This window comes from Phyllostomus hastatus, unplaced genomic scaffold (genome assembly GCF_019186645.2).
Source record: "Phyllostomus hastatus isolate PE091 unplaced genomic scaffold, TTU_PhHast_1.1 phas_scaffold_46, whole genome shotgun sequence".
Classification (NCBI taxonomy): domain Eukaryota; kingdom Metazoa; phylum Chordata; class Mammalia; order Chiroptera; family Phyllostomidae; genus Phyllostomus; species Phyllostomus hastatus.
The window spans coordinates 20,663,328-20,678,995 of NW_025334032.1; the positions used below are offsets into that span (position 1 = coordinate 20,663,328).

Below are 15,668 nucleotides of genomic sequence, written 5' to 3' on the forward strand. Positions count from 1 at the left end.
AGTGTATTAGCAAAACAAAGCCTAAAGCTATAGTAGTAGTAGCTCACTTTTTGACTATGTTTCATAGTGCTTGATAATTTCTATGATGATTTTCAATGTGCGGTTTTGTGGATACATTCTGTTGAACTGATGTACCTATGCTTATCTATTTACCTGAAATTCACTTTGACATATGTTTATTCAAACTATATGTCAGGCGCTATGCTCAGCACTAGTGTAGAAAGATCTCTGCACTCAAAGAATTTAGCAGGGGGGCAAAACGTAAATAAATAAAATGCGAGATCAATACTTCAACACAGGGCACAGATGTACAGAAAAATGAGGGCTGCTCAAAGAAGCAGAACTGCACCTACCTGTGTACAGGAACAGGACAGGCGGGACTTAAACTAGCATGAGAATAATAAATAAAGTATGTGGTTAAAGGTAAAAAAGGAGATTCAAGACGAGAACTGAGTATGTCCAAAGTACACAGAGAAATGAGAGGGCACAGTGAGGTCGGCAGTGGGACAGTGAAGAAGTTATGAGGGGTAAGAATGGCTGACGATGAGAGCAGAGAAGAGAACGAGTGGTTGGTGCAACCCTGTGTGGCGTGCAAAAGCATTTGGAATTTATCCTATAATATGGCCTAACATTTGGCTGGAACTGGAATAACCCAGCCAGTCTTTAATGATGCTGATTCTGAAACTTGATCTTCATAAATTCTCTAGGTCATTATGACGCAACATTCAGGAAACCAGTTTGATTCCCTAGGTCTTGGGTAATGTTGAGGATTGCAAGAAGAAAGATATGCAATCAGACAGTATTTTAGAAAATGTCATTTTGGTATGAGTAGATGCATAAAAAAGGTCAAAGAGCAGGCATGAAGGCCCAGAGGAGGCTATTACAATCACCAAACATGCCTAAAATAGAAGGAAATAGAGGAGAAAAATGTATTGGGAAGGCACAAGAATACATGGAATGAAAACTAACACTTAGAATATTGACTAGAAAGAATGTAAAGAAAAGTGGAAGAGGAAGAAGGTGGTCCATGGCAGATCACCAAGCACAGGGCACAAAGAGGAACCTCACCCTGGAGCACAGTAAGAGAATCGGGAGAGACATTAGGGAGGGTGTTACTGAAATTAAAAAAAAAAAAAAAGTTTGAGGAAGGAGGAAAATGATCCACAACAGTGAACATAGCAGAGGGATGAGGAAAGATAGTCTTGACTGCTCCCACTAGATTGGCCCTGTAACAGACCACTGGGTATTTCGGTAAGAAATAATTTAGTGAAATGGCAGTAGTAAAAGACAGACTGACCTGAATTAAGAACACAGGGCAATGAGTACTTAGAATTCAAACAAAGTTTAAGAAGACATTTCTTTTACTCAAGAAGTTACAAGAAATTCTGATCATAAACCTATGTCCTATAATTTAGTGAGAGTCGAAGTGAAAAGGAAGTACGATATCTGAATGGTTTTCAACAGTGAAAGAATTACCTGACAAACCGTATTCAGTATGAAAAAAGGTACATAAATATATTACTAGTGGTAAGTTTGTCTTATCTTTTCAGAAAGCAATATGGAAATATGTATCAAACTGTAAGACTATTTCAACTATCCATTCTAGCCATTTTTGAAATTACTCAGTCCACAAATATTGCAAGCCTATTAAGTGCAGGCCATTGTAAATGTCATAAAACATAATCAGTTAGTCCACACCAAGATGTTCTTTGGAAAGACTTGAAAGCAACTAAAAATCCAAGTAATGGGGAAAGAAGACACATAATGATGAAAGTGTTAAAAGTTTGAAGTAGCTTTAATTCATGATTAGAAGGAAAAAATGATAGGGCTTCGGCATCATTTTGCTTGAAGAAATAAAGAGGGAAATATTATTATAAAGAGGCAGAGTACTTTCGGCAAGCCTGCCCATAAATGGAGAAATAGATTAAAGTACTCTTGCAAGGAAATGGAATAAGACATTATCACTTCTCAAAATACAATTCACGTCTTCGAGGAAATCAAAATCAAGACAAGGAGAGAACACCTGTGGCTAAATGCAGCGGCCTATGTACATTCCCACCTATTCTCTGTCTCCAGTTCGTTCTTGCGTAGATTTGCATCATCCAGCAGGCTCTGCAATAAGGCAATTTTTTCATTGTCTGAACCCTCCTGGTTAAGTTTTAACATCTTATTCTCATGCTGAAGACGAATAAGTTTCTCCCTAAATGAGCAAAAGAAAAACTATTATCTGGTGCATTAATACAATATAGTTATCTAAATCCAACTATATACACTTACACATTTATTTCATAGAACAGAAATTAAAAACAAAGTACCTGCAATGAATGTAGCTTCTGTTGTAACTGGCTAACACATTACATTTCGGGTCTTAAATACTTTCTTTTTTACAATGGATAATCTGAAGATAAATCTCCAAATATCATGATTTGTAATAAAAGAGATTTTAAAAGCCTATTTCCTTTCTAATACACATATTTAAGCTATAAATGCATTTATGTATTTGTTCTTTAGTTCTCACACAAAAAAATGATCTTGAATGTCAGACTCTTAAATTACTAATCATTTGGTGGCAAGATATAATACCCAAGGAAGAATGCCTTCAAGACATTCAGTCTACCCATTCCTACAGATATGTCAAATTGTATTTTTTGTAACAAACCAGATTATCAGAGCCAAGTTACTGGACTGTGTTGCTGTGGGTTCCTTCTGTTATGCCTTTGAGGGATCAGCTTCCACTGAGGGATGTTAAAAGAAACAGCACATAAAACTGGCCGCTACATTTACTGCAGGGATGATGTAACTGAATATTAATTCATGTGGAGATACAACTGAAGATCTACTTGAAAATATAATTCACTATTTAGTTTACATAGGGTCCTCTTTTGAGGGCCCTACGATGATACTCATACCAGATACTACAAAAGGCAGTGTTTCCCATGGAAAAAGAAAACACAAAAACAAAATAAACACATACACAAAACAGTCTGCTCTTATTTTGTAAACACCATGAGTCTTATAAAGCAATTTTACTTCTGCTGGTGAAAACTGCTGGTGAAAAGATGAAAGACAAATCTGTGGCCCAACTCCAGCAATCATGCAGAACGTGCTCTGTTCTCTGCACTGACAACAGTGATGTCAACACATGTTTCACTAACGAGTGAACATGGCCATTGCAGGGGGAGGGGGAGGAAAAAAGAGACCTTCCGTGACCCTACGGTGCAGAATTATTCCCACTGAAACACAGCCTTCTGATTCTATGCGCACCTACACCCATGAAAACAATTTAAAGAAATGGATCACACAATACATGTTACATTGGCATCTGCTGTTTACACTTAAATTTTCAGTCTTCCCATGTTAGTAAATATGTTTCAATATTTTAATTGTCATGTTAAAATGCATATATGAATCATTACTTAATCAATACCCAATTGCATTTAGATTGTTCCCAATTTTGAGATTTAACATGCTAATAATAATCAGCTTTATAACTATACCTTTGTGTATTTCCTTGGTTATTTCTTTAGGATTAATTCCCAAAGAAGTAATTTCTGGGTCAAAAGATAGGCGCATTTAGACAACATAAACTTTTTGTCAAAATGCTAAAAAAAAAAAAAAAAGGTGGTGCCACCACAGGAAAAATAATTTTGTAATTATGCGTGGTGACTAAACTGATTGTGGCAATTATTTCACAATATATGAGGTCTATCCAAAAGGTATCTAGCCATATATGAAAATTGTACATAGGACAATGACACCTCAGCCCCTTCAAAGTAGGCTTGGGGACTTCACACAGTTCTCCCAATCGCCATCAGCTGACCCCTCATATTTTCCTGAATCTCACTGACAGTCTGAAATCTCTTCCCTTTCAAAGGTGATTTTAGTTTTGGGAAAAGCCAGAAGTCACCAGGGCAACAAATCTGTGCTGTAAGGGTACTGAGTCACAAGGGTGATTTGATGTTTTGCACAAAGACTGCACAGGGCGTGATGGATGAGCAGGTACACGTTGTGGTGATAAAGCTGCCAATCACCAGCTGCCCATAGCTGTAGCCTTCTGAATCACCTGAATAGTTTCGACACAGGAATATTTAAGCTTAACGCAAAATCTGATGTAGATTCATTGCTCTACTCATTCAGTCATTTTGAATGTGACGGCCACACAGTACACATGCTTCCTCGAGGGCATCTACTGCCCCCACTGACTAGCACAGTGAAGTTGTCATTGTTCACGTATGTCCATTCCAGTCCACTTGCCTTGGCTGCCAGGTTCTCATTATATAACAATGGCTGGACTTTTTCCGGACAGACCTCATATACATATATCACATCATTATGTTGTATATCTAAAACCAACACAGCTAATATGTCAATTATATATTAATTATTAAATAATTAACTTTAAAAAAGTTGTACTACTTTACAGTTACTGCTTGTTTGAGTTTCCAATTTCTCCCCACCCTAACATCAGCGAAAAGTATCACTTAGCTACATTTCATTACGTATTGAACCTATTAGCCCACTGTCTGTAACATATGTTGCAAATTTTCATCCATTTTACCATTTCATTATCTTGATAGCTCTTCTAGACAGAGTATGTTTTAATATGCATTGAATTATACTCAAAAAAGCCATTTTATTTGTTGAGTCTTTATCATCGTTCCTCAGTTTAAAAATCCAACTGCAATAACTGTAAACTTCCTTAAAAATTGTGTTTTGGATATAACTATTTATGATATTCATAAATAATAATTGTTCATTCATTCAACACATCTTGTGGGTCCAATAAAAATACCATGTCAGATGGCAGAAAAGACAAAGGCATACCAAATGCTTCCAGAGCTGGTTTTGCATTACATTCCCTTTGTTTCTTTCAAATAATTGCCAACAACAATTGATTAATAGTGTTTTCATCTATTCCACAATTATTTGAACACCTATTGTAACTTGCAGTTTATAAAATTCTTTAACAACCATTATATTATTTAATAACCCTAAGGAAATTATAAAGAGTCAAGGCCATTGTCAATTTAAAAAGGGGGAAAATAAGTTCGAAGAAGGTAAAAGCAATACTGAGATTCAGCATTTTCCTTCTCCTGGATGTCTGGTGCCTCCCCACCAACCTTTTATTCTTCTACGTAAAGCCAGGTACATATTGAAATAAATGGAATTTTAAGAATGCTATGACTAAATAAAACTGTAAGGTACCACTGAAGGGAGAGCTGTAGAGATGGGAGGGATATTTCCTCCTGTCTACTGCATTTTATTTTTCCCAGATCATTCTACATCATTAAAAAATCAATGTTAGTAACTAATTATTTTGCAGGTTGATGGCTAAATATAACCTTTGTTTTGGGGTCAACTGGTTTTATTGTTAAATGTTTGCTAAAGGTGCCCAGCCGAGGTACCAGTTTGTGTGTATATACAAAACACTGTCCTACTAAAATAAGAAGATCAAGTCTCTTGGGCCAGTTGGAAAAAGCATCTAACATGCGAAATCAGGGACATTCACTATCGAGTTCATGCTGAAAGTATCAGTAATAAAAAAAAGGAAATGATCCTCTTGGTATTGTAGAAGAGTCTGTTATCTCCAGAAATACAGTGCGGTGTGACTGTGAACTTTATGATCTCCTTACCTGATTTCAGGTGTAACAATCTCTGCTGCCAGACTGTCTGAAGATTCCTGACTTCCCAGAGGTATTAACCCTATAAATACGTAAACGTGAATGCAAGGGTGAGAGAGAGCACAACTAGTTCTTTCAGTTTCGTATGAAATCCTACTTTGAGCATTAATTTTTTTTTTTACATTTTAATTGTTGTTCAAGTACAGTTTTCTGTCTTTTACTCCCATCCCAGCCCACCCCCAGCCCTCCCCCCTCCTTCCCATGAGCATTAATCTTAACAGCTAAAATTTTTGTTTTAGTCAAGTAAAAAATCATGTCACCGTTGCCTTAAATTATTATTATAGCATTGTTAACAATTCTCAGGTGTACAAGTGAATGACAGTAAGTACATTCAGTATGTTGTAGAACCATCAGCGCTGTCTATTTCCAAAACTCATCACCCAAAACATAAACAGGCAACAAAAGAAAAGAGAGATAAATTGGGCTTCATCAAAATTAACAGTTCCGAGGAATCCCTGCCAAATCCAATGTCACAATGGTTTTCCTCTTGTTTTCTTCTAAAAGTTCTCCAGTTTCAGCCCTTACATTTAGGTCTTTGACCCATTTTGAGTCTGATTTTGTATATGGGATGAGGGTCCACCTTCACGGCTTTGGATGTGGTTCCAGTTTTTCTAGCACAACTTGTTGAAAAGCCTTTCCTTTGCCCCACTGAATGGTCTTGATGCTCTTGTTGACAACTGACCACGTACGTGAGGGTTTATTTTTGAGTCCTCTTTTCTGTTTCATTGGTCTACATATGTCTCCCTTATGACTATTTAGATTATCCACTTTAAACTAACTTTTCAAATTAGGAAGTATGAGTCTTACAACTTTTTCTTCTTTTTCAAGATTGTTTTGGTTATTTGGGGATAATCCTCAAGATTCCATATGAATTTTAGGATGGGTTTTTCTGTATCTGAAGACGATGCTGTTGGTATTTGAATAAGGATTGCACTGAGTCCACAGACCGCTTTCAGCAGTGCTATCATCTTAGCAGCATTAAGTCTTAAGTGATTCCCTGTGAGAAAGATACTTTTCTCTTTGGATAAATGTTTCTTAATAAATTATAACAACTCCACATATCAGTTGAAAAAAAATCACTTTGATGTATTTTTAAGAGGTTATGGGAAACTTTCTAGAATAAAATTTCCAGGTTTATTATTATTATTTTTTTAAATATTTATTTATTTATTTATTTATTTATTTTTTTAAGAGAGGGAATGGAGGGAGAAAGAGAGAGAGAGAAACATCCATGTGCGGTTGCTGGTGGCCATAGCCTGCAACCCAGGCATGTGTTCTGGCTGGGAATTGAACCTGCGACACTTTGTTTCGCAGCCCGAGCTCAATCCACTGAGCTACAACAGCCAGGGGTCCAGGTTTATTATTAACAGAGATAATTAAAGAAATGTTTACTTTTGACCTAATAAAATCAAATATTTAAATATAATTAAAATATAAAGTAGACAAGTAAATTTGATCCCATAACTATTGACTTTTTGCCACAGTATCTAGGTAACAGTCTGAAATCTGTATGAATTTCATGGCCTCTTCATCTATTTTTCATTTTCGTCTATTAGTCCAATTATCTTAAAATGATTCTAATATTTATACTGATACAACTAGAAATAAATCATCTTGCTCGGGCTCCTGAGATGGTCTCACCTTGAGTTGTGAGCTGCCCTTCTTGAGCCTGCACACAACGAAGCTCCTCAATGGTTTCCTTCAGAGAATCCCTTTCTGTCCTCAACCTCTGGCGAGATTAAAAACAAGGAAAGTTAGCTGCAAGTTTTGTGAGTTTATTCATTAGTGGTCTTTGCCTTACCTAATAAAATGATAAACAGTAGGGGACATGGATGTTTTGATCCTCTATGAAAAGATCATAGAAGGTGAAAGATTACAATTTTTTTCCATTTAACAATGCTGAGTGTCTACAGTGTACAAGCAATATGCTACCCACAGTTGAACGTATGAAACACAACCGTCTACATGACCCTTAACAGTAAGTACCTAATTATGTACATATACCCTTTTCATTAAACACAAAAAATCAAAGAATTTAAATATTCAAAGTCATGAAAAAGAAAATATTTTTAAAAGATTCAAAATATGCTGACAACAAAAAGAATTATATCTTCTATATAATCATACAGAAAATATACACACATTTACAAAGTCATGAGCAAAACAATGTGAAAGAAGCAATGATAACAGAACTATAAATATATATAAAAGAAATTAGAATCAAAGTAAAAACATTCTTTTAATCTTTTATTTTAGATGTATTTCTAAAACAAATGCAAATCTTCAATTTAAATTTAAAAATAAATAGGATCTCTAATTTTTAAATTTATAAATAGTTGGAATTAATATAGTCAAAACAAGAATTAAATGTCAGCCTTAATTTTTGTAGTGTTCAAAACCAAAATGCCTAATATATACTCACATCCTTTTCTTTTTGAAGAGTGTCAACTTTTTCTTTTAGCCGCTTATATTCAAAATCTAATTTATCTGCTTTCTTCGATTCTTCAGATAATCTATTTTGCAGTTCTACTACCTGATACAGAAAGGTACCATTAATTTTATAATTTGAGACATTTGAAATTATCACTATTTTCTTCTAAATCCCTGAGGGTATGTTTATTGATTTGAGAGTAAGAGGAAGTACAGGAGGGAGAGAAGAAGGGAGGGGGAGGGTAGAGAAGAAGGGAGGGGGAGGGTAGAGAAGGAGAGAGTAGGGGAGAGAGAAGGGGAGAGAGAGAGGGAGAGACAGACAGACAGACATAGAAGTGAGAGAGAAACACTGATCAGTTGCCTCCCATACGCATCTAACCAGGGATCAAACCCACAACTAGGTGTGTGTCCTGACCAGGGATGGAACCTGCAACCTTTTGGTCCACTGGATGACACTTCAACCAACTGAGCCACCCAGCCAGGGGTCCCCACAAAATTTTTTTTTAAAATATATGATACAGCAGCCTAACTGAATGGAGAGAACTAGGAACAAAAATCTGGTGCTATGAGTTCTAAAACCAGATCATCTAGAGTTACAATGTTTACAACGATGAAAAAAACATAAGGTTCTTCCATTTCCTGTAATACAGTTAACTGTATAGTCTGAAATCCTTTAAGCATAAAGCAAAAGAAACGCTAGGAAAAAAAAATCCAGTTATGTAGGTAAGCTTACAAGAAAATAAATGAAATCCTTACTCGCTAACTGGAATGGAAAGTACATGTGGAAAACCAGAGGTGCCAATTGCCAAAAGCAGGAACCCAGAGCTTTAAATTTAATGGGAGACAGGTGATTGTTAAACCACCTTGGGCTCTGAAAGGTGGTGAGTAAATAGGTGGGGGGTGGCGGGGTGGGAATCCATCAGCTGGAAAACTCAATAAGGAAAGCTGCCTTTCTTAAAGTGGATGCACTGGGTTTAAAAAAGTATAACTTGAAAATTTGTATTTATGACCTGTTAACACATGAATTTGTGTTTAAAATTTTGCCACATACATGCCTTGTCTGTCGATGCTAAGCAAGCAATTAATTTTAAAGACTTGCCCTGGCTGGGGGGCTAAGTTGGTTGGAAGGTCATCCCATACACCAAAAGGTTTCGGTTCAATTCCCAGTCACAGCACATACCTGGTTGCAGGTTCAATCTCTAGTTGGGGTGTGTACGGGAGGCAAGCAAACCTATTGATGTTTCTCTCTCTTTCCCTTCCCCTCTCTAAAATCAATAAACATAACCTTGTGAAGATTTTAAAATAAAATGTTTTAAATAAAATAGTCCTGGTTGTTAAATGCTGCGGAAAATCTGGCATAAGCAAAACACACATCGTCTGGAGGAATGCCGCCTCCACCCAGGCCCACCAGTAGCCCCCAAGATAAAGACGAACCAGACAAAATTAAAAAGACAAAAAGAAAATAAGCCACTATGAACAATGGTCAGCAGAAAAACATTAACAGCAATAACAACAAAACAGTAGAATAAGACCTTCAAGAATTTCAGATTATAATTAGCAAATATAAAATACTAAATTTAATACTTCAAGCATAAATAAAGGAAATCTAAATTATGAAAGGAATAAGAGACCATTAAAAATCATCAGGCTGTCTTGAAAGTGTACCCAAAGACAACTTGAAGAAAGAAAAATATTATCATTGAAAAATAAAATATATTAAGCTTCAGATCAGAATCAGAGAATTAGGGTACTACACGATTTCACTACAATATTTCTAGGTGAACGTATCTTTTATTTACTCTGTTATTCATTGTTAATACTAAATCTGATGTCCACTATTAGTTCTGAAAAATTTTAGGTATCTTTTCCTAATGTCTTTCTACAAATAATGTCTTTCTACAAGTCCTGTTCTCTCCTCTGGACTCTAATTAGATCATTTCTCCTTTTGATTTAACACCTTTTCATCTCATTTATAATTTCCTTCATCTACATTTATTTTGGGCTATTTCTCAATTCTCAATCAAGTTCATTAATTCTTTCAACCTTGTTATATGTTAAAAATTTCATAATAAAGTGTTGGGGATAAAATGTATCCACCAAAAACCTGTCAAGGCAAGGCTGATCTACTAAAACTTTCCCAACTTATTTTATTAAGCTAGTATAATTCTGATGCCAAAATCGGGTAAGGAAAGTATTAAATAGAAAACTTCGAGGCAAAATGTGCTAAGTAAAATTAACAAAGTAAATCTAACAATGTAAAAACAACAAATAAATCCATAGTGACCAAATTAAGTTTATCTCAGGAATGCAAAGATGGTTTAAACACAGAAAATCTACACAACAGAAGTCTCTCAATAGGTGCAGAAAAAGTAGTTGATTAAATTCAACACCCATTTAAGCCCTGGCTGGTGTGGCTCAATGGACTGAGCACCAGCCTCTGAACCAAAAGGTTGCTGGTTCAAGGGCCAGGTCTCCAGTTGGGCGCACGTGAGAGGCAACCAGTCTCACTCTTAAGATATACACCCTAAGCAAATGGAATTTCTTTATCCTAGTAAAAGGTGGCTACAAAAAACTATGGAAATTCTTACAGTGGAAAACATAAAATCAACAAAAAGCAGTTGTTTACTACTTTTGCTTCTTTTTTATTTTATTTATTTATTTGTAGAGAGAAGTGAAGGGAGAGAGAAACATCAAGGTGTGGTTGCCTCTTGCACACACTCTACGGGGGACCTGGCCTGCAACCCAGGCACATGCCGTGACTGGGAATCCAACTGGCGACCCTTTGATTCTCAGGCTGGCATTCAGCCCACTGAGCCACACCAGCCAGGGCCTATTTTTGCTTCTATTTAACATTTCATTAAAGGTCAGACCTGCTGATTAAAAAGAAAAAGAGAATACAGTAAAAAACAAGAAATAAAACTGCTTTTTATTTGTGTGTCACTTAACCAAAAGATTCAGTAGACATTATTAGAATATGAGAATTACGTTAAGGTTGCAAAGTTAGTGAACAAAAATCAGTATCAATCAGATAAATGAGCAACAAACTGAAAATGGTACCCTTTCTTTTGCTAGTTGTATTTACAAAGACCAAATACATAAAATGTGTGCATGATATTTGGAAGAAAAGTATAAAACTTAATTGAAAGATATTGAAGAACTAATAAACAGAAAGATACTATATTTACTGATAGGAATATTATGGTAAAAAATATTTCAATTATCCCCCACATTAATCACTTTGGAGAATAACTTAACAATATCTAATTAAATGAACATATTCTAAGAAATTCCACACAGCTAAACTTTCACACATGTATAGAAGAGGTAATGTTCAATACTATTTATTCACAGTGGCATTTCTTGTAATCTAAAATAAAAAGTGTAAACATCTTATCTGTCCTTCCACAGAAAAATCAGTAAATTGTGGTATAGTCCTTTAATAAGATACTACACAGCAGTACCAATGAATGGAATAAAACTATATACCTATCAACATGAATAAATCTCACAAATATGCTGTTGAGCAAAAGTAAACTGCAGTAGAGTTCTTTCAATTTATCACTTACACAGAATGGAGCAAAAGTAGGTTTACAGTTGTTCATATAGAAAACAACACAATAATAAATAATAATACAAGAATAAACTGTTCTGTGTACTCATAGCTGTAAACCTACTTTTACAGTTACGCTGTATAGATTTAAAACATGTCAACATGCTATAAATTTTATATGATACATATTAATAAATATACTTATGCAGCAGCAGAATAGAGCAGCGATTTTTAACCGGTGTGCCTCAAAAATTTTAAAATGTGCAATACCTGGCCATGAGGCACAGGTGGCAAACCAAGGCCTCTACCTCGTTTTATCTGCTCTGGCACCGTGTTTCTACCCAGCGGCAGTGCCGAGCTCTCGCTTAACAGCTAAGGAGCAGTTACATTTATACTGTTCCCAAATTACATTCGGCCCTTTGAAGGCAACCGCAAGGCTGATTGAGGCCCCCAGTGAAAGTGAGTCTGACATCCCTGCCTTAGATTGTCAAATAAAAAATGTCAATAGCCAACACAACAATAGCCCTCCAGTGTGAATGAATCAAAATTATACCTTTTCTTTTTTTGGTCAGATAGGGAAAAAATGTAGTATGTTTTTTGGAGTGCTGCAGAATTCTAGTAATTAGTTTGTGTGTGCCACGAGATGAAAATGGTTGGAAATCACTGGAATAGAGAGATGCATAGTAATGAAAACCACAACAGCACAGTGGTTACTATAATGAGGGGAAGAGTATGTTTTATTTTTTTAAGCGTGGACACATATTATTCTTCTACTTTTGTGTATTTCTTAAGTATTATGCAATAAAATAAAAAAATTAAAAGCAATAAAGCAATAAAAGGATCTTCCATAGAGTCGCATCTCTGAGCTCTGGAGAAGAACTAAGTTTCACAGGTAAAAATCAGAGTACCATAAAAACCAAAGTCAGCAGACTTCTGAGAAGCCACAGTGTAATAATGGAGAACCTGCTTAAATATGTCATTTGGAAACTCTGTTACTGCTCTTTTTACCTGTCTCTTATATGTCTCCAGTTGGCTTCGAGCTGCATTGGCTTTTCTTAACTCTTCCTCTAGACTGACAGTGTTCTGCATATACATAGTATTCTTCTCTTCTAAGAGTTTAACCTGCCGCCTCAAATCACCAAGATCTTCTAGCTTCTTTTTGTATGATTCCACTTGGCCTTCTAGTTTAGACACCTTATCAGAAGAATGTCTAGAATAAGATGGAAAATCAGAAATCAGAAATACATCTACAGTTATAAAACTGTTACAGATAGTGCTAAATAAACTGAGGGGGATTGCCAGATAATAACACATTCTAATGAAATTATAAAACAAAGACGATTCCAGGTTAATGTTTTGCTCAGGTTAAAAATTATAGCCCAGTTACAGCAAAAACTGTAATGACAAATGTTATATAATTTAAGGAAAGCAAGTCTGTGTGTGTGTGGGGGGAGGGGAAGGTAGCCAGCAGAGACACACGTAGTAAAAATACAAAGGCAAAATAAATTGTGCAGTGTCCAAAGGATTTGACAATTAGAACATCATTAGTGGCCACAGAACAGCTGTTTCAGTGGAGTAGTTAGGGCAGGTGGGGGCAACTTTTAGGAGGTTAAGGACAGAACATCAATTTCACTCTGTATAATCTAAATTTGTTCTGGAAAGAAGGACAGACTAACAAGTTTCTGTCTTTTTCTAAGATGAGAGAGACCTAAACGTAAGTATACTAAGTATATGCCAAGAAGGAAAATTCAAATGTGAAGAGAAATGGTAACTGATTGTAACACAGTCTGTCGCTGTGTAAGTGAGAAGCATTGAGACCCAGAGCACAGAAGTTAGCACTGGACAGGAGGAAGAAAAACAAGTCTATATTCCAGAAGCAAAAAGAGAAGATTAGTGGGAATGCAGGGCAGTTAGGAAGTGCAGGAGATACAGGACACAGAGTGTCTGCAGTTCCTGGCCTCTTCCCTCCATGCAGCAGGAGACAATGTCATCTACTGAGGCCAAGGCATGGGAGGGCCAAGGTGGGATGGGCATGCAGGTGAGAAGAGTTACAGAAACACGTCAAGCTATGGGGGCAATGGGAGACAGGGCTATCTACTGGTGAGCAGTAGAACGGTGGACTGGTGGAAAGAACCCAGCGAAGAAGAGTAAAGCTCATTAATTCGTAGTAGGACAAAAGTATATTACTATGTTACCACTATGTTATTCACTATGTGAATTTCTCTATTTGTTCTCAGTATTCAAAAAGCAAACGTGTAAAATATAGATAGATGGTTGGAATGAGCCAAGAGAGGACAGATTATATTAGAACTGGATAGGTGGAAAAATGAGGTGGCAGGCAGTGAGGCACCTAGTGAGAGACTATTTGAGGTGAAGATAAAAGGTCCAGCAAGGATATGAAGCCTCGTCAGGCAGGGCATTATCTGATAAAAAGGAAGACCAAGTGACTGCAGGAGTCAAAATGAAAGAAAAAGAGCAGTAATAAGAAAAGCTCCAGAGCTAGAACAAGTATAAAGTGACGGTCAGAGAGCAACTTTATTTGACAAATATTTATACAGCACTTATTTGCTGGATACTGTTCCAAGTGTTTGCAAACATAAATTTACTTAATTCCACAAAGGAATCGGAGGTAGGGATGTGTGTTAGTTCCACTTCACAAATGAGGAAATGGTTCCATGGAAGTTAAATAAATGACAGCATGGAGATCTAGATCCAGGTGGTGTGGCTCTGAAACACCCTGCCATGCTCAGAGAACCTCGAGTTGGTCACACTGGTGGGAGAACTGCTCTGGGTGGTGAGGGGTCTGAGACTGCGAAGATGGGAAGATTGTTTACCTAAGAACATCTATTTCATCTTTTAGAGACTGAGCGTCATCTGCCAAAGTGGTTAGTTCATCATTCTGCTGCCGAAGTTCAGAGACTTCCTTTTCTAACTCTTCACAGCGTATTCGATAATCATCTTTGGCTGCTTCTAGTCTGTAACCAAAACAAAATAAACCAAGAAAGTACTATTTACTGTCTAATAATTCTCCTTAGAACAGTAAACAAAAATAAAAAGCATGAAAATAAACTCTTTCTGAATTTGTCTCCTATGTTTTGTGATCATGAACTATAATTCTAAGTTTTAATTATCCTAAGGGATTCCACTGTTCCGAGGCTTGTGAAAAGAGAAAACCTAGTTACCATTCCTTTATTCAGAAAGTTAGACATCAAGTAATATTTTTCAAAATACAGCAGACAGAATTTATTTAAATGTTATTTTTAATTATGCAATTTATATTCTTTGTTGAAAATTTACAAAATACAGAAAAGTAAAAAAAAGATAAAAACCATGTATTAATCAAAATAGAAAACTGCTATTAACAATTGTGGAATATATCCTCCAGTCTGATTCTTATTCATAGATCTTTATTCCCCCAAGCACAGAAAATACTATTTTTGCTTCTTAATGTTTTGCTTAACATAAATGCTTCATTTAGATTTATAAGATTCTTTGTCTCTCACCTCACAAATATTTATCATTGATTATTTCCTTTTAATATTATTTATATATTTAATGTACAGAAATTCTTTGTTTTTATGTAACTCAATTGATGAATCTTATACTATATAGTTCCCACTTTTAGTGTATGATTAGAAATTTTTCCCCTTTTAATCCTATATTGTCTGTTAGTATTCCACACGGTTTTATTTTTAACATTAAAATTCTCAATTTCCTTGGAATTTATTTTGGTATACAATGTAATACAATTTATTTTGGTATATAATATAATGTAATATAATGTTTATGATCTAATTTTTCCTGCCAAAATATCTACCAATTGTCCCCAAACCATTTAAAAAATAATTTAATCTTTCTCTTTTTGTTGATTAGAAAAACACCATCTTTACTGCATTACACACTCTTATATACACTTGGGTTTCTAGATCTTTATTAGTGTCACTGATTTCTCTATAATTTGCTGCATCACTACCAAGCCATTTTAATTAGTACAGGTTTATAACATA

General features: G+C 35.7%; 1 protein-coding gene across 2 annotated transcripts in view; it reads right to left on the reverse strand.

Annotated features, from left to right (window-relative positions):
• HOOK3 (hook microtubule tethering protein 3) overlaps nt 1–15,668 on the reverse strand; it is an 87,126-nt gene that overhangs the window by 24,493 nt on the left and 46,965 nt on the right. For both annotated transcript variants that reach the window (XM_045821901.1, XM_045821900.1), the window contains exons 10-15: nt 14,496–14,636; nt 12,670–12,871; nt 8,104–8,214; nt 7,323–7,410; nt 5,634–5,703; nt 2,060–2,200 (exon numbers count right to left, since the gene is read on the reverse strand). In XM_045821901.1, coding sequence (XP_045677857.1) covers nt 2,060–2,200; nt 5,634–5,703; nt 7,323–7,410; nt 8,104–8,214; nt 12,670–12,871; nt 14,496–14,636 — 753 coding nt within the window. The remainder of the gene's footprint in view (nt 1–2,059; nt 2,201–5,633; nt 5,704–7,322; nt 7,411–8,103; nt 8,215–12,669; nt 12,872–14,495; nt 14,637–15,668) is intronic.